Below are 19,265 nucleotides of genomic sequence, written 5' to 3' on the forward strand. Positions count from 1 at the left end.
AGCTTTCTCTCATTCTAGTTAGCAAACTAAAGTCACCTGCATAGCTGACTGCTGGCAGTTCTTATCTACATTCCAGTGATTATCTTTTACTTTCATTGTGATCTTTCACTGCAAGAATACAGGTGGCAAGGTATTATTGACACCAATAACAATCTCAACTGGTATAATCAAATGCATTATGCACTATTTTATATGCTTTCTTGTCATAAATCATGATCCTTAATTTTTTTTTATCGTGTATTAACAACACCTGCATATTACTCTTTAGAAGATATATAACTGGTTGCCTTCAGACAATAATTCCAGTTTCCAGTTAATATGAATGGGATATATTTCTTGCTGAGATCTCGGCAGGCTGTTTTTCAATTTAGGTAAGTAGAGATAAGCTTATATGCAATTTGTATACAACCAATTTAGTTTGTTTTTAAATGTTGAGTATATATGATTCATGCAATGCATCGTCTTTGTTTATACAGCCCCTGAAGGAGGACTTTAAACAGTAATTGGCCAAAATTGGGCTGCTTTGAAAATAAAATCCATATCTTTTCAGCATCTTGAGACACATTCTGTTTTGTTTTGGGGTTCACTTTGGATGTTTTTCTGGTTTTTACATTTCTTGAGAAAAACTAACTGATCATGGTTTGCTGCTCAAACTAAAGAGGAGCACACTGGAAGAATTCCAGTGTTGTGTATTAGCACGTGGAAAGCCATGGTTTAAGGCTTACCATGCCTTCAGAATGCAGACTACTTTTTCTATCTTTTACATATTTTGGAAAGTAGGCTGTTTTGTCTGTCTGTCTGTTTTCTGTGAAACTGAACGCCTTTTCAGATATTATTTCCAAACTCGGCACAAGGATTCCCAAAGGTTGGCCTGGTGATTTTCACTGATGTTTGGGCGCTGGGTGCCGCTTTGAATCAATATGGCAGCCCAAAAAGTTGCTTTGACATGACTTTGCTTGTTTTTTTGGTATCCTTTTGGCCACCTCTTGAGCTATTGTTGTGAAACTCACTATGAGGGTTCCTAAGGTGGGGGTGGCAGAAATCTTTGCCATCTGCCAGGCGCCATTTTGGAAAAAATAAATGGTACAAATGCCTGACACCAAACACACATTGGGATAGGAGTCGGGAAAGTCCAATGCAACTCCATGTGTCCTTTGAAAAGCCACTTCTGAAAGACCCTCTTAAGTGTCATTAAATGTGCTATGCAGAGTCTTTCAATCCTAGATATAGAGCTGAACTGTCAGGGAGGCTACATCAACTATGGGGAAAGATCAATTATCCAAGATCACTAAAGCACAACTCTTGCTTAAATTCTATTAACCTGAAAGTATTATCAAAACCAGCTGCAGAGCTTTGGAACTCACTACCAGCTTTTTTCTTACAGGTCACAATCATACAGATCTTCTAAGGAATGGTTAAAAAGTTACTGGTCATCTGCTTGCCTATCCTTGACAGGTGCTCTGATTTATTACTTGACTACCATCTTACCACACATTGATGGGTCTGTGGACATAGTTACATATTGCTTTTTCGTTCCTGGGTAGAATGGTGTTTGCTTTTTTTTGCTACTGCTGGTTTTATTGGTGTCTGATAATAACAATCAAATTCATGTTGCATTTTAATATTTTATGATGGAAGCTGTCCTGACAGAGCTTGGCCTTAAAGCTGGCCTATAATTCTCTTAAATAAATCTATTTTAATTTTATTCAGTTTTACTTTTTTAAAAAAAAGTATTCCTTCTGAATGTGTGGACTGGCACACTGCATATGGGGAACTAGATAGCCAAGAATATAAGCAATTGTCTCAAAACACAGAAATATTAACAAGGTGCCTTGATAATATTTCAGCCTATGTGCTACATTGAATGAGTGCTGAAATTAAGTAGAATGGAATAGCTGTATTATCTCCACATGTAGTTTTACACAGAAGGACAGAGATAAACAATAACACTTAAGACTATCATAAAACATTAAACGTCTTTATAACTAAAGTGCACATACATACACAATTACTCTTCAATTCTCAATCTACATAAAGAGGTTAAAAACACAGCAGCTCATCTTCTATCGGAAGAATTTTTATTCTCATCAAAATATTTACCATTGAAGTAAGTTACATTCTCAAGTTAATTGCTAAGAAGGACATTCTTCCTAGCCGATTTCTAACTCATGCAACTGTTACAAGAAAAGTGAAAATATACACTTCCACTCTTAAGTATTTGCTTTGTGGCAATGAGGAGATCAGAAGATTTCATTTTTGCCTAGCTACAGTCTGGCCCCCAAATGGCAACTAGGCATTCCATTTTGGCGATGGTAACCCTGGTTTAAGGAGTCATTTGGCACCTAGCTTATATATCTGAGTTTCTAACACTCCTCAGAGCTACCTGCATGTCTAGCATCCAACATACCTCACACTAAAGGAAAGAAATAATGACTGCCAGTTTTAAATACACAAAAATGTAATGCAATGTAATAATTAGGATGACACCCTTCTCTCTCCCAGCAAGCCACACATACATATCCCATCTGCACTTGAAGCAGAAGGAGGGCAGCAGCGTCACCAAGCCCTCAGCAGAGCAGGGAGGGGAGTGACTAAAGATCATGCCCTGCCCTATTGTTATGCAATATTTGCAGAGCTCAAACCTACACAATTAGCATGAAAAAGAAAAACATATCCCCTCTCCTACCCAAATGCAAGCCTGAATGTTTTTTAAATGGAATTTTGAAACTGGGGAAGAACATGTACTTCCAACATCTTTTATAGTGAAAAGAAACGAACAGTTTTAAACCTTAAATGGGATAGCATGGTGCACTATAATCCACCATAGTTCTTCTACTGTTTCCCTCCCATTCAGGCTGTAGCCAATCTTACAAATATTGGGAACACAATTTTTTCACAGATCATCACAAATTGTTCATCAGGCCTTGTGCTAAAACACGCATCCAGAAAGAGAGGTGTTAAATGACTACAGTACTTTTAGAGTTCAGATAAGCCCACTATTAAACAAACAAACAACCCACCTATTCCCTCCTCCCATTTTAAGTATGCTCCATTTTTAAGCGAATCATAGAAATATCATTAAAATACTAATGACACAAGGTTTTCCCATGCAGGTACAGACAGGGACCACAGAGCATAACACATCCCTCTTTGTCGCCGCCACCCGTATTCCATAGCCAGTCCACTTATCCGTCACCTGATATCACAATGAAAGCAGGTGAGCCTTTTTCCTTTCCCATGCAGTTTGAAGTCAAACCACATGGGTGAAGGGCACAGTGCCCTGCAAGCACCAGCAATCAGCTGATTGACAGTGGCTGAAAATCCTGCTTCCGGCAGTAGGTGGTAACTATACCAGTCTGACATTATATATGACATCAGGTACGGGGCAGGTAGGTGCAACCTGGCCGAAACCGCATGGCAGGCCAAATTGGCAGGCCTAATCAGACCCACGGGATGGAAGTTCCTCAACGCTGCTGTAAATGGAAGGATCACATCTTGTGTGTGCAAACATTAAGTCAATACATCAAGTTCATATATCAACTCAACTTCAAGGGTCTGAGTCACCTTTAACAAGCTTGGCAAAGGAAGAAAGGCTAGTAAAATATTTAAGCTGGGTTTACTTTAAACTAGGTGAAGCAAAATGCTACCATATACTAACTTATGAATGCTCTCCCCGGTGAGGTTTGCCTGATGCCTTCATTACATATCTCTAGGCAAAAACATTCCTCTTCTCCCAGGCCTTTGGCTAATTAAACAATCTATGGCCTCTTAAACTGTGGGAGGGGGTATTGTATTTGTTTCCTACCATGTTAGGTGTTTTGTGGTTTTATATTGTAAACTGTTCTGCAATCCTTGGATGAAGGGCGGTACAGAAATTTAATAAAGAAGACAAAAGTGCATTTATCACATGTTTAGGTACATCGGCTCAAAACTGAGACACCAAAGTATTCTTTGAAGAACACTGAACAGCTTCAAGGGTCTCATGTACTGTAGCTCAACCCTGCACACATCTGCTCAGAAACAAGTCGCTCTGCAGTCAATAAGGCTTACACTCAAGTAAGTGAACACACAGGACTGCAACCTGAAGTCGCAACTCAGCAGGCATGTTTTGAGTACTAAACTGCTCAGACAAATGTTCAGCATTCACTACCATTGCCACATCTTCTCATGTTTTCATTACCGTAAATTTATTTTCTGTATATCACATAGGTACCAGGTGCCTTACAGGCTCTTAGTGTGAGTAGGACTTAGGCATGGTCAGGGAAGAACTGTATAAATAATATGGGGGAGGACCCCAGGGTGAAAATGGCAAGAACTCCTTTCCTGGCCACAGACTTGGCTGTGAGTGTATACATTCAGTTAGTTTATAATGGGATAAAACTGCAGTAACCGGACTCCCATGTTAAGTTGTTTGGCCGTATATCTGTCTATGAAGAAGGGGCTTGTAAGAAAGGCAGACATAGACATGACATAGTATGACATTAGCTATATTGGTAATACAGAAAAGCAAATTTCTATAAACCTGAAATTTGCCCTATCTCAGCTACAAGTACAACACACCTCTCATAGGCACAGGTTTGTCAAAGGCTACCATGAAAACACTTTGGCTACCCACTCTGCTAATACTTAGCATTGCTTTGCTTGTCCTGTATAGTGAATACTGAGCTACAGCTAAGCTTAGAAGCTCAGCTAGAGGTAAAATAAGAGACTCGCTCTTGATTTATAAAGGCCAAAATAACATAAAAAATCCCCTCACTTCCATTTTTGCACTATTTAATCAGATTTCTTGAAAAAAATAAGAGTTTTTGGTCCAAATTTTCAGGATTGCAGCCAGTGTTAATTCTACACAATTAGACTCATTGAAAATAAGGACATGACTAACTTAGGTCCATTCATTTCAATGGATATACTACTCTCAGCAGAACTTAGCTGGATACAACCTTCAGCTTCCATCACATACATTTGGTAAATGTGCAACTGAGATCATTTTATGCCACATTGCAATTACATCTTCTCATTTGTATGGCCTATTTCAAGGATGAAAAAATATTTCAAATGCCAAGGCACTAACATCAGTGCTTAAGAGGCCAAGATCAAAAATCTTCAGTCACCTGCACTGCAAATAGCAGAACAAACAATCCAGGATTCCTGTCCCGCCCCCCGCCCAGCATTGTAGATTTTTTAAAAAAACAATTGTGGCTTCATTTCTACAAACACATTTATTTTCTTAAAGCCTAAATCTAAGCAGATTTACACAGAGGTAAGTTCTACTGAGTTTAACAGCACTTTCCCCCTAGTAAGTGTACTTAGAATTGCTGCTTTTATATATTTGCAAGACAGTTTCTAAAATAGCAAGGCAGTTTCGTATGTCTAACTTTAACCTTCGTGACACAAGGGCAACACCCATGTAATAGAAAATCTTGCACAGCATGGCTTAAGTGCTTGATGTGAGTTAGTGAGCTCTAAAGTTCATTTGTTCCACACATTAATTATAGAAAATACATTTGCTTACCATGTTATTTTATGAAATGATATACTAAGATTTTAAAACTAGAGACGTTTTTGGACATCAAGACAGCACACTGCAATATCAAACAGTGACCCTAGCTCATATACCATAATCAAACATTTCTGTAATTGAGAACAGGCCCCCACTTCAAATCAGTTTGTACAGATGAAACAATTCTACTGATGAGCAGGAAGAACTGGATCCAACTTTCACTGCTAACGACAATTTGGTACTGGAAGGTGAACACTGAAAAAAATTATTTGTGAACTGATCATATATATGAGGGCTGCTCAAAAAAGTCTGTCTCCACAAAGCAATTTCTCAAAGGAATTATGCATTGAAGCTAAAATTCAACGATTTCTGAAAAAGAAGCTTGTTTTATTACATTTTATTTTATTCATCATTTTATTCATCCAAAAGATTTCTTAAACCTTCTCAAAAAAAGGTAAGTGAATGAAACTGTACTTTCTGAGCCCAATATTAGCTAGGGAACCTAGTATTTCTAACCTAATCTTACAAAATGTGGAAGTAAGGTGTTCACTTTACTTACATAAATCTGGCCTTATTTATAAACAAACATCCTACTAAAGAGAGAAGAGAGAGACAACACAGAAAATACTGGATAACAAGCATGGAAAAAGAATAATGTGCCTGAGATTAAATATTGCCCCCCTCCCAGACATGAATTTGGTCCCGGTGGATGCCTTAAAAGCATAATAATTTGAAAATGTACAACTCCAAAACTTTATGTTGTGTGCTTGAGTAGTCAGCTTTCAGAGATGAAGCAGCGTTTAAGTTGATGCAAATGTACTGCCGCTTCACCACATTGTGAAGCAGTTGTGTTCATCACATGAAACCACGTCTGCTGTTGTGAATGTATAAAAAGTATGAAAGAAAGGCTTGCATTTCCAAACATAAAGGGCACATGCCAGAGAGGTAAAATTCTGTATAATTCCCCAGCACTTTTTCACTGCTTGTTTCCCTAGGAATTTCAGAGTGTTCTCTTAACCAAACACAACAGTATATGCCGCACACACAACTGCTGTATAAAATATTACCTCGCTCACGGTTAGGTACTACCTTTCATCTGAGATCCTTTGCATAACTAGGCTCATGGGTTCAAGCCCCACCTTGGGCAAAAGGTTCCTGCACTGCAGGGGGTCGGACTAGATGACCCCCGTGGTCTCTTCCAACTCTACAATTCTGTGATTGCTTTTAGGATCTATGAAATTACATGAGGAGCGTACCAACCATGCAGGCAAGCTTATGTTATTTTTTATTTTAATAAAGAGGACGAAATGGAATTGCTGTAGCTAAGAAGATACTACTTTGGGGGAACATCCCAAAATGTTTCATTCGCCACACAATGATATGTGCTATATAATATAATACACACAGAGAGAAAGAGGGTGGGGTATAGGAATCAAGTGACCAAGTCTGCTGTCAATGGGGCAGCGGAATAAGAATATCCACAAACATGATATGGACTTCAATATATGGGGGACTCAAAGTTTGCAGAAATTTTTAGTTGGAAAATGAAACAACGGCTGATTCCTGTGTGCAAAATGGTTGGAATGTTTTCCCGGACTCAGAACTCACTGCTGGGCTTATATCTTCAGTCAGTCCAGCAGCTAGAAACTGTAGTAACTGGGCTCCCACTTTAAACCCCTTTGTTATATGAACTTGTCTAGGAAGGAGAGGACGCTTGTAAGCAAGGAAATCTCTAGGGCAAACATGATAGTATGATATTAACATACTGTATGATGTTATCTTCTGCATGGATTGTATTCCATGGAAGCAGCATATGTACAAAAACACATATACTCAAACTGCCCCACGTGATCATCCTTAGTACCCTGCTGCAAGCAAGGTGGAGAGTTTTTAAGCCAGGCTTCTTCAATCAACCTTGGCCCTCCAGATGTTTTGAGACTACAATTCCCATCATCCATGACCACTGGTGCTGCTAGCTAGGGATCATGGGCGTTGTAGGCCAAAAACATCTGGAGGGCCAAGGTTGAGGAAGCCTGTTTAAAGCTCTCTCTGCATTTCTCACTAGGCTCTGGGATGCTATTGTGAGATTTCATAGGGCCATCTACGTTGCCACAAGATCTCACAAAAGCATCACAGAGCCTGGTAAGCACAATGGAGAGCTTTTCGCACCAGGGAAACATGGTGCAAAAGGAGCTTTCAAGCTCTCTGCCTTGCATGCAATTAAATTGTGCCATTTCAACAGTGAGGCGTTGCTATCACTTGAGTTAATCATGTGCTAGATGTGATCATAATGTACTACAAATGTGTACCACAGCCTGAAATCTGCTACAATCCCAAGTACCAAGTGTACTACGGTCATCCACACAGTAACAAGATAACTAATAATTATTGACGACTTATATGTAGTTAAGACTCTGCAGTCATCTAAAGTGAGGACAGAAGCCTGTTTGCAATCAACAAATTGCAATAATGTAATACTTGCCTGAGGCAACACCTGTGAACTCCCTAAACCTCAACCTCTACAGGGGAATTGTGCTACAGTTCTAGACTGCTTAAAGGGATGCGGGTGGCACTGTGGTCTAAACCACAGAGCCTTAGGGCTTGCCGATCAGAAGGTCAGCGGTCTGAATCCCCGTGACGTGGTGAGCTCCCATTGTTTGGTCCCAATTCCTGCCCACCTAGCAGTTCGAAAGCACGTCAAAGTGCAAGTAGATAAATAGGTACCGCTCCAGCGGGAAGGTAAATGGCGTTTCCGTGAGCTGCTCCAGTTCACCAGAAGTGGCTTAGTCATGCTGGCCACATGACCCGGAAGCTGTCTGTGGACAAACACCAGCTCCCTCGGCCTATAGAGCGAGATGAGCGTGCAACCCCAGAGTCATCCGTGACTGGATCTACCTTCTAGACTTCTAAGATTCCGGGATGGGTAAACCAGCAAAAGAGAATCTGGAACTCCCCAAGCGATGTTGGACTCTAATTCTATCAGCATAGGCAGCAAGGCCAGTGGCTGTAATCCATATACCATATGGAAAGCTAAAGGTTCCCCATCACTATATTAAGCTACCCAAAAGAAATCACCCCAATTGTTCATCTTTCCTTCTTTGTTTGATTACTTGCACACTTCCAATGCAGCTTGCAGTCTCATTAACAATGAGATAGCAAAAAAGGCAAGCAAACTAAAAGCAAAAGAACAGAGCGCCTATCAAATAATTAATAATCCTACATATTCCATCTCCAAGATAAAAAACCAAGGGCATCCCAAATCTCCAAAGGCCTGGGTGTTTTTGATACATCCCTAAAGGTCGGCTGCACAGACCCTTGCCAGGTGTGCCTGGGGAAAGCATTCGCTGAAGTCTGGGCCAAAACTAAAACAGGAGTTCTAATGGAAGATCTTAAGATGTGGCTATTCTTATTTTAACAATATGGAAGAGCAGAAAGTCTTGAAGATACATCGGTAGACTTTATAGGCAAAAGCCGTTACCAAACAGTAATAACAGTTAGCATGTGATAAATTCTACACTGCCACCATATATAACCCACCTGCAGCACTTTGAATCAGATGAACTTCCCAAATGGTTGTCACAAAGGCAGTCCCAATTATAACTAATTAAGAGTAGTTTAATTCTGAGATAACCAAAGTGTAGATAACTATGTCGAGACAGAACAACACTTAAAAAATAAAAATAAAAGTTAGAGCCTCAGCACACAAACTAGTTAATAAAAGGTGCTTAGGGCTACTGATGACACCCTGTTATTCACAACCAAATGATTTTTATACTGCAAACCCTGTGATCCTCTGATTAGGGGTTGTTTGTTTGTTTATGGATAATAAAATAAATAAATAAATAAATACTATATTTTAAAAAGCACCCCCATGCTGTGCACCTCGTCCTGTATGATAAGTGCAATCCCATCCAGCAGAGGTTGAATACTAACGCATCAACCATCCATTGATGGTTCTAGTGGAACTATTAGTGGATGCTTGTAGAATCTCTGTCTTATCTAGATTGGAGAAAAAAAAAATCTTGCCATGTTGCTCCATGGAGGGAGGGGGAACCAAAATCAGTTATAGAGGCTATACCTCTATAAGGACCAACCAAAAAGGCACAAAATTATGGCAGGTTTTCAAGTTACCAGTATCTTCCCTCACAAAGAGTTCTCAAACAAAGTGGTAGTGGTGGGAACCATGAAGGTGCAAGAGATAGACTAGATGTGGTAGCCATGAGGTCAGCTTCTCAACTCAGTTCCAAGATAGGGACTGAAGGCTGAGTATGTCCCTTTCGGTCCATTACGCATTCCAGGCACTAGTTCACAACACCCAGTACTATTACTACAAGTCATTTCCGTCCAATGGGTGAACCAGCTGGAGCTGAAAGAAAGACACAGTTGTCTACGGAGGCCACCTGAGTCCAGGGACAGTGCTGAATCCAGGAATATCTACAATATCCTTCAGAGGAGTGCAACCACTTCCACAACAGGCCATCTCCCCAACTTGAGACAAATAACATCCCTCTGTCTTTTCAGGATTCAGCTTTAATTTACTGGCCCACATCCAGCACATCACCACCTCCAAGCACAGGTCTAACCCCTCAAGTGCCTCTCCCAACTCAGGTGGAATTGAGAGATAAAGCTGGGCATTATCTGCAAATTAGCACCTCACTCCAAATGTCCTGATGACAGCGCCCAGTGACTGCCATATGGATCTGAAATAGCATGGGGAAGAAGATGCAACTCCATTGAACCTCACAGAATAGCTTCTATGGTAGCAAACAGCAGCCTCCTACAACTTGTTTCTGGGAAAGGCTGTGGAGGTAAGATCAGAACTACTGAAGCACCGTGCCCCCAACTTCCCTGAGATGCTCCAAAAAGATACCATGGTCAACACTATCAAAAGTCGCTGAAAGATCACACAGAATGAGCAGGGTCATACTCCCACATCTCTCTTGACAAATGTCCTCAGCCAGGGCAACCAAGATTGTTTCAGTGCCATGGTCAGGCCTCAAACTAGACCATATCACCTTCTCAAACACCTTTTCCCAAAAGGGGATATTTGCCACTGTACAATAGTAATTTAACATATTTGGGTCCATGGAGGTCCTCTTAAGGAAGTGGACACATCACCACTCCTTTAAGGTAGATTATAGGTACTGTAATAATATGCTAGCGATTTTGTGATGCCGTGGGGAAATCTTACATGTTAATCTTACCACTCACTGCACTAACGTGTGTCTACTTCACTAGTAGACATCAAAAATACAAACAAGTTTTAAATGATTTCAGAATATCCTCATGTTGTTTTGCACAAATTTAAGCATTAGGAGTAGTGATGGGTAAAAATTTTCTCAAGTGTTTTTCCCCCAGGGAAAATTTTCTGTTTCATAAGCTCATTAGTAACAATTAGTGAATGCCAACTGCAAATGAATATTAGGAAAGGGGTTTTTTTTAAAAGATTTGTTTACTAAATACAAGCAAAATAAACATGCTAAATTGTTTCACTTTCTAGGGCATTAGAAAATTTTCTGGTGGATACTGAACATTTTCTTACGCAAATTATCCTAATTCACAATTTTCCAGAAAGCCTACACCACTGGTTAGAAATACCACCTAGCAAAAATAGTGCAAACAGAATTGAGAATTGTGGCCATGAGAACTTACTTATCAGTGCAGTGATGTGTCAGTACAAAAGAAAACAAAGAGAAAACTAGCAGCTCACTCCTTAAAGAGAAAATAAGTATATAATAAATAGCTCAAGCACAATCCTCAGCAAAAGGTTTATCCTCAAACTACTCCACAAGTGCAAGACAATGCTTACCCACTTCAGCTTTTACAACCTAGTCTTTTAAACACTGTTTTGACTTTGAAAACAGGGCTGTAAACATCTATATGCAAAGACCCAGTGTTCTTAGCAGTAGTTTCCATATAGCATCAAATGAGTAGTTCTGTTTAAATATAATGAGGCATCAAAAAACTGCATATGAGCAACATCATAACCAACTAAAGCAAGGATGTATTTATACCCAAGACTAATATTGCATATTTCATGCGCTTTTTTACTAAAAGTAGATAATTTTTCATAATACTGAGGAATTAGTTTAAAGCTAGGTCTCATATGATGTTCTCAAAAAAGCCACTAACTTTATTTAAATCTTATCTCCCCTAATATTGCTACTTCACAATACCTCAGTGGGACAATATGCAAAGCATTTGAAACATTTAAGCATTTTAAACAAAATAATATACAGAAACAACACACAATTACATTTCACTTTGCCCTCATTCAGAAGCATGAACTAGGAAATGTGTTCTTCCTTCAACCCTTCCACCAACAGCTCACTCTACTTACCATTACTATATCTATGCAATGGGTTGGATCCAAGTAAACATAATGAAGTCAATTGGACAAGTTAGTCATGGCCAACCCAAGCATCACTGATTTCAACAGCCCTACTCTAAACATGACTTAAGTCTAATTAGGGTTGCCATGTGTCCTCTTTATCCAGAACACGTCCTCTTTGTCAGGGTTAAAATTTCTGCCTGGGTGTATTTTGTAAATTTGCCAAAATGTCTCTGGCTATACTTTCTGGATGAGACACAGACATAACTGGTGGTTGAAGACTTGCTTTCCTCTTCTCTTCTCCTGCCCCCCTTAGCAATATATCACAGCTTCTATAGCCTACATATAGTAGGGGTATTTAAAATGAGAGTTATCATAGCATCCTCTTTTTTGCTCTTCAAAATATAGCAACCCAGATCCAACCCATCATGTCTGCATCAAGGATACTTAGCTCTTTAGTAGTAGTTGTTGTTGTTTTAAAAAAGGAACAACCGGGATTCTGAATTCTGTACTCAAAGAACTCTTGATCAGGAGCTATAATCTCTTCTCAGGGCCAAGCATGTCAGGTGGGCATTCTTCATGGAAATTTTTCTAGTGTTTTATTTTCCTACAGAAAATTTTCCATTTCGTAAGTTCATTGGTAACAATGAATGGAAGCCAAGTACAAATACAATATTAGGCAAGCTCTGCAGTTTCAAAGCTTTCAGCTTTGTTTACTCAATACAAATAAACATGCTAAATTATATCACTCTGTAGAGTATGATAAATATTTCCAATTAAGACTTGGAAACCACATGTATTCATGTTCACACAATGAGCAGCCAGAGATCCCCAAGCATGTATACCCATGGTGAAACGAACATATATTCACTGCTACTGTATTTGGTAAATATGCTGGATACATGTAATTTCTTACAGAAATATTATATATGTGTAATAAATTCATCTTCAGAAAGCATCAACCCATTCCAAATACTATACTACAATCAAGCAGATTATTATCTTGGAACTCATTATCAATGGGTAGCCTTTACAGGTTAGGTATAGGTAACTTTAAGAAAGTATTGGACAAATTCATAGAGGCAAGTGTATCAACATTTGTTAGTCATGATAACCAAGCAGGACCTCCATGTTCAAACTCCTTGTATCTCTGATTAAACAACAGTGGGGCAATGGCCATTACCAACAAACACCAACAAAGCATCTAGCTGGCCACTTGTGGCAACAGAATGCTAGACCCAATGAACTTTGGTCTCAACCAGTTTCTCAAACCTGGGTCCCCAGCTGTGGTTGCACTACAACTCCCATCATCCTTGACCACTGGTCCTGCTAGCTAGGGATGATGGGAGTTGTAGTCCAACCACAGCTGGGGACCCAGAGAAACATAGAGACTCTGAACCAACCAGGGAAGTTTTCTATTTCATTCCTCACATCATTTCATCTCAGGAACCATATCCTTCTAAATTCTCCATGCTTAAGGGTCAGTTAACACTCTTGACGTATGATGCTAGGATACATAAAACGTAAAGGAGAGCTGGGAGTCTCCAGGGCTCACAATGGACATATATCAGGGAGTTGCTACTGGCTGAAGCTCCCTACTGCAAACCTACCACACATCCCCAAAACACTGGAGATATACTACATATTTTAGAAATGCCAATTCTGCAAATTGACCACTACATTATAGCTCTCTCTGTCCCACTTTAGCTCCTGCCAGCTTTTCTCTTCTCCGCATTCACATTTAAAGCCATTTTCATAATCATTCTAGTTCACCGCCTTCCATACTACAGGGAGCTTTGAAGCCTCAAGAATCTTCAACATGTACAAAGCTCAGCTTTTGTCCAGTTTGGTTTGTTTCAATGTTGTATGTTGTATATATCTAGCTAGGCTGAAATAAAATTTTAGTTGAGCACCGTACTGCTAGTAACTCAATACTATTTGGAAGTTCCCTGTTTTCTATGTACTTGAGACCCTACTTCCCATTATAATTCTCAGTTCAGTTGATATTATCCTAATTATTCCATACATGTGTCAAATCTGAACAGCAAGGACACAACAAGAAGAATTAGCCATGCCTGCCTGTCTGGTTCACCCATTTCCTAGACAATCACCAAAATCTGAACATAATTTGGAACTGCTGAAACTTTTTACTTGGGCTGTCATTTTAATGGCCAGTATTTGAAGCACATGTTTTAACACACATAGTGTGTTATCTATACACCATTTCAGAATGCAAACTGCCCCAAATCTAGAAGACAGTATAGGTCAGGAATAAAGAAACATCAGTCATTGATGTTACTTATTAGAGCAACTACAGATTGTCCAGTTAGCTAGCTTGTTGTTCAAGGCAATTAGTAGCCTATTTTTTTATTTAAGGTGTCCCCCCCCCCATGTTTTAATCTTTCAAGAAAATTTGCAATGCAACATCCAAATACAAAGAGAAAACCAATCATAATAAACTTACCAAAGTTACAAGTATAGTACACACTTTCAGAATATCAAACAGCAAAAGGAACTTAAAATAGAGCTGCTAAAGCAATCAAATTGTCCACTGCACATCTAATAAAACCAGAGGGGAAGACAAAAGTAGACAAATGTATCTGGGGAGGACATTCCAGAGCGTAGTGCCACCACCAAGAAGGCCCTATCCCCAGTTACCACCCATCTCATCTTCAAAGATGGGTACCCAAAGAAGGGCCTCTGAAAATCACATTAATCAGGCAATTTCATATGGGTACAGATGGGCTTTGATTATTATTCATTTGCTGTTGTCCTCATTTTCTTCCCCACTGCAACACATGGAAAAAGCAGAACAAAAACAACTACCTGTCACCAATCTGAAAAAGCCTCAACATAATTAATGGGCTTAATATTTTGATTTATTTTTGTTTAAATTATGAGTATTGTCAAATCAACAGAATACAGTTCTGGATCATGCCTACTTAATGGAGGGCCAAAATTTTGATATTTTGAAACTGATACAGTACAAACATATTAAGATGATTGTGTATAGAGTGCCCATCCTAAAAAACAAACAAACCAAAAACAAACCTGTTCATTGTACTTAAAATCCCATTATCTTCATAAAAAAGATGTTTAAGATTTACCATCTGAGATAATTTGGTGAAATTATTAATTCCAAAATCCGAGTAAGAGAAATAATCCTCAAAAGAAGTACTGCTTGCGTCATGTGTTGGGTAAGTTAGCAAAGCAAGTTGTCTGTTCCTCATGCTTCTAGAGATAAGTGGTAGATATTTAATTCAGAGTCAAACAACCTATAGATTTTGCTTAAGTTTCAAGTAAAAAATGTGCATAGAATATCCTACTATGAGAATACTGTGATGCCATTAATAAAGAGCAAAATTCCATGTGTATAAATTCAGGTGAAAAGATGAAAGAAAGTCACATTCAATGACTTTATCCAACTCCTTGAATGAATGCTTGACTTATAACTTCAGGAATGCTTTTAGATAAATGACTGTGATGTACAAGACTCCTAAACTTTGATCCGCTTCAACTGGTCTTCTGTATCCTGCTTTGAACTATTAGATGAATCCAAGAGAACTATATCCAGTCAGAATAGTACATTTGACCTGTTGCTTCTCCAAGTTATTTTCCAGGAAAAAAACAAAATGTTGTTCTGTCAAGTTGCTTTTCTTTGAGTTGCAGAGAATTCTCTCAAATATTATCTTTAGCACTAAATAAAAATTATAAAACTATATATATATATATATATATATATATATAATTATATATATATATAATTATAAAACTTGACAATCCATATTTTTCAACCATAAACAGCAAAAGTATTTCATGGGAAAGATAGAATTTCCAAGGAGTTTCTTTTATTTCTAAAACATCCAGTAATCAAAATTTATATTCCTTTGATAGTTTTTTTTGTTTGTAGTTCCAAAAAATATCATGGCAAAGACAGCTGTAAATCTTTACATCATGTTCATCATTTAGACCAAACTCAATGCCACTGCATTCCAACTCTGAAGGGTAAACACCCCAATGCCCCAAAAAGAGTCCATGGCCTCCCCCTTTCATTTAGCAATTACCAACAAATCACTGCAGAATTCAATACAGGACCAGACGGCATCACAGCTGTATCTGACCAAGACATCTATCCCACTTAACTGGGATATCTGTTCACCCCTTCATAGGCATAGCCAGACTCAGCTGTCTTCTACCTGAAACTTGGCATGAAGGACAACAATCATCAAGCAACTCTGGCATTTTTAAACAATGTATTTGTGTTAATATATTTCAAGAGTGAGTCTATTTGTAAAAAGAACCACAATTCATGATCTATAGTGCTCTAAAAAATAAGACAAAATATTTGAGAAGAATGTTTCCATATCAACAACCTTACTCATGGGATTGGCCAACTTACTTCAGTTAATGAAGTATTCCAGGCCCTGGATAGGTCCCAAATGCATCCAGCATCTGGTATATTTTTATGCCTTAATGTCCTAATCACCTTTCCAACTCATTTAGTTAGTGCGACTAAGAGACATCAGTTTCCATAGATAATAAGCATGACTGAATGATACACTGATTACCACCTTAATGGTTGAGGTCCATATTAACTGTTGATCCACAGGCGACCACTCCATGAAGTCATCTGCCTTGATCACCACAGCATTCAATTACAGGTTTGAGTAAGGCTAATTTAGTGAACTCAGTCATAAAGTTTTTTTCTTTCTCCCACATTTCATCCAAGGCTTAGTTTGGCTTCAACTCTGAAGATGGTTGAAGTCTTCACAACCATTAACTATGAGATACCAAACCTTCCTATTATTGGTTTAGTGGTTCAGAAACTTTATTCATCAAACTCACTCAAAACAAACATGTGTATAGCTATTTTTCTATTGACTGAATAGGATCTATCCCTCATTCACAAGAAGTTCCTCCTAGTACACTGGCAAGGCACTTAGTTGCGCAATCCTATTCATGTTTACTCAGAAGAAAGTTCCAATGTGTTCAGCAGGGCTTGCTCCCTACTATTGTGTTTAGGATTGCAGACCCAAGTTTCATACTTTTTTCCAGTATATTTCAGTTCTTCCTTAAAAATTTAGATTCAGATAAACAGTAGCAATCTAAAAATACCAACACACACTCTAAATATGTATTTGCCTAAAGGACAAGAGAACTATTGTCTTTTCAGTGAACTGATATTTATCAAATGGGTTCCAATGGTTCCAAAATAATTATTGTTGCAGAGCCCTAATACAACATTTCGTAAATATCAAAACCAGGAAGCTGCATTGAAGAAGATTTCCAGTGTGCATCCACATACATTAGAGATGTGAAAACTTGAAATTCAAAGTTAAAGCGGTTGCCCCCTTCGCTGGCAAAGCTAAAGACTCCAATTTTTACCATAGGATAACACAGTAGTGCAAAAAGGATGACGTCTCTTTAGCACCAGCTCTGAACCTACCCCCCACCATATTCTTTTTTTTAAAAGAAAAACTTGCCTTCCTGCAAAAAAACAACAACGTGGAGGCATATCGTTTTTGAATGTTTCATGCTGTGCATCAACTCAGCTGGCTTGCTGCAAGGCTAAGATGTCAATGCAGTTTCAAAAGACGACCCCAGGAAAGAAAGAAACCCTTCCTCGTGCCCGCCCTAGAGGGGGCATGGCTTTTGCACGCATTTTTGCACACTACGGGGAGGGCACACAGCCACCTCACTTTGGGTGCACAAGGAGCTTCTGAGCAAGTCGTGGCTGTCAGCTCTTGGAACCCACCGTCCGGAACCCACCCGGCAGCACCCACCCAACCACCCCTTCCCCTCCCCCCTCCCTCGTGGAGTCCGAGTGGCGAGACCGGAGAGGGCAAGGGGGCGGCTGTGGAGTTGGGAGAGGGGTTGTGGGGCCGGGCGGTGGGGTGGGGAGAGGAGAGGTGGAGTAAGGCGGGCAAGAAGAGAGGAGAAGAGAAAGCGCAAGCCAATGGCAAACACTTTGCCGTCTCCTCCTTTCAGTCATATTTCCGTCCTCTTCTCTAGCGAAACTGGGGGAGGAGGAGGAGGAGGGCAGGGAGGCGAAAAGCTCGCAATTTGGAAACACGCGCACGCGGGCCGGCGGGAGCGCGCGCGCGCGCCTACAGGGCCCCGCCAAGGAGAAAAAAAAGAGAGGAAAGAAATGCAAGGGTGTTGGGGTGTTTTTTTTTTTTTAAGCGTTAGCACTTAAAATAGAGGGGGGGCCGAGAGTGAGGAAGGCGGGGGCCACGGGGTGGGGGGTTGTGGAGTTGGGCGTGGGGGGGGGGGAGAGGAAGCACAAGGGTCTGTGTTACCTCGTAGAGTTCCTCGGAAGCCATGCTGAGGCGCCCGCCTCCCAAGGTGGAGTTGGGTGCTGGTTTGGAGATACTTTTGTCTCAGTTGAGTGTCTGCCGTGGCCTCTCTCCTCCTTTCCCCTCCTCTTCTTCTTCTTCTTCCTCCTGTGTGTGTGTGTGTGTGTGTGTGTGTGTGTGAGTGTGCGCGTGTCTGGCTCCTCTCCCCCCCTCCCCACACACTCACTCTCCCCCAATGCCCGTGTGGTGCTGCTGCTGGTGGTTGGTGGTGCCTCTGCCGCCCTCCTCCTCCTCCTCCTCCTCCTCCTCCTCCGCTGGTGGTGGTGCCTGTGCGCAGAGCAAGCTGCGCAACGGGGCTCTCGCTCACTCGCACTCGCACTCACTCTCGCACACTTTGCTCGCGAGGCGCGGGAGAAGAAGGCGACGAGTGTATAGGGGGCAGGAGGGGGGGCGCCGCCGCCGCGCGCGCGAGGAGGAGGCAGCTGCAGCAGCGGCGACTCCCCTCACCCGCTGCCGCCGCCGCTCGGGCGTCCCTCCGTCGGCTGCCTCGCCTGGCCGAGCCTCCCACTAGGCTCACTAATCGAGCGCAGAGAGAGTGCCACACGCCCGGGCTCCAGCCTCGCCTAGCGCCATCCTCTTCCTCCTCCTCCCCCTCCCCTCCTTTGATCGCCCATTGTCTCCTCAGCTGAGCGGCGGCGCGAGGGGGCGGCGGGGATTGGGCCAATGGCCGCCGGGAGGAAGGGGGAGGAGCGACGGGAGGGGAGGGGATTGGAGGAGGAGGAGGAGCAGCAGCGGGAAGTGGGGGGTGGTCTGGGGTTGGGGGCGCTGGTGTGCCGTGGGCTCCGTCGCTGCTGGTGCTGGTAGCAACCATGGAGGGAGAGCTGGACCCAACTTTTTGAGGAGGTTGGGGGTCCCCACCTCTCCCCCCACCCATTAAAAAAGGCCACCACCACTCAGATTGTGCTGAGGTGGGTTGGGGGGACGGCAGAGCTGCCCTTCAAGCCCCCAGACCCAAGGAAGCAGGCACCCAGCACCTCACCACTTCCTCTGCTCAACCCCAGCACCCTTTACCCATGTAGCCTTCAGGTCCACCCATTCATCAACTTCACCTCCATCTGTTCTGTCTCCCTTCAGCTTT

General features: G+C 41.1%; 1 protein-coding gene and 1 long non-coding RNA gene across 3 annotated transcripts in view; one reads left to right on the top strand and one right to left on the bottom strand.

Annotated features, from left to right (window-relative positions):
* The window catches only part of CDYL (chromodomain Y like), a 90,936-nt gene extending 72,111 nt beyond the window's left edge, over positions 1–18,825 (bottom strand). Inside the window, exon 1 of one of the 2 annotated variants that reach the window (XM_083747323.1) lies at positions 18,131–18,825. In XM_083747323.1, the coding sequence (XP_083603449.1) occupies positions 18,131–18,154 (24 nt within the window). In that variant the 5' untranslated portion in view covers positions 18,155–18,825. The remainder of the gene's footprint in view (positions 1–18,130) is intronic. The other variant, XM_083747322.1, reaches the window with a different exon arrangement.
* On the top strand, positions 250–5,137 carry LOC310848497. The gene is made up of 3 exons (XR_014566459.1): positions 250–371; positions 1,385–1,455; positions 3,916–5,137. It is a non-coding gene; the product is annotated as an uncharacterized lncRNA (long non-coding RNA).
* Positions 18,826–19,265: the final 440 nt, after the last annotated feature.

Source organism: Podarcis gaigeae (assembly GCF_964106915.1).
Source record: "Podarcis gaigeae genome assembly, chromosome: 7".
Lineage (NCBI taxonomy): Eukaryota > Metazoa > Chordata > Lepidosauria > Squamata > Lacertidae > Podarcis > Podarcis gaigeae.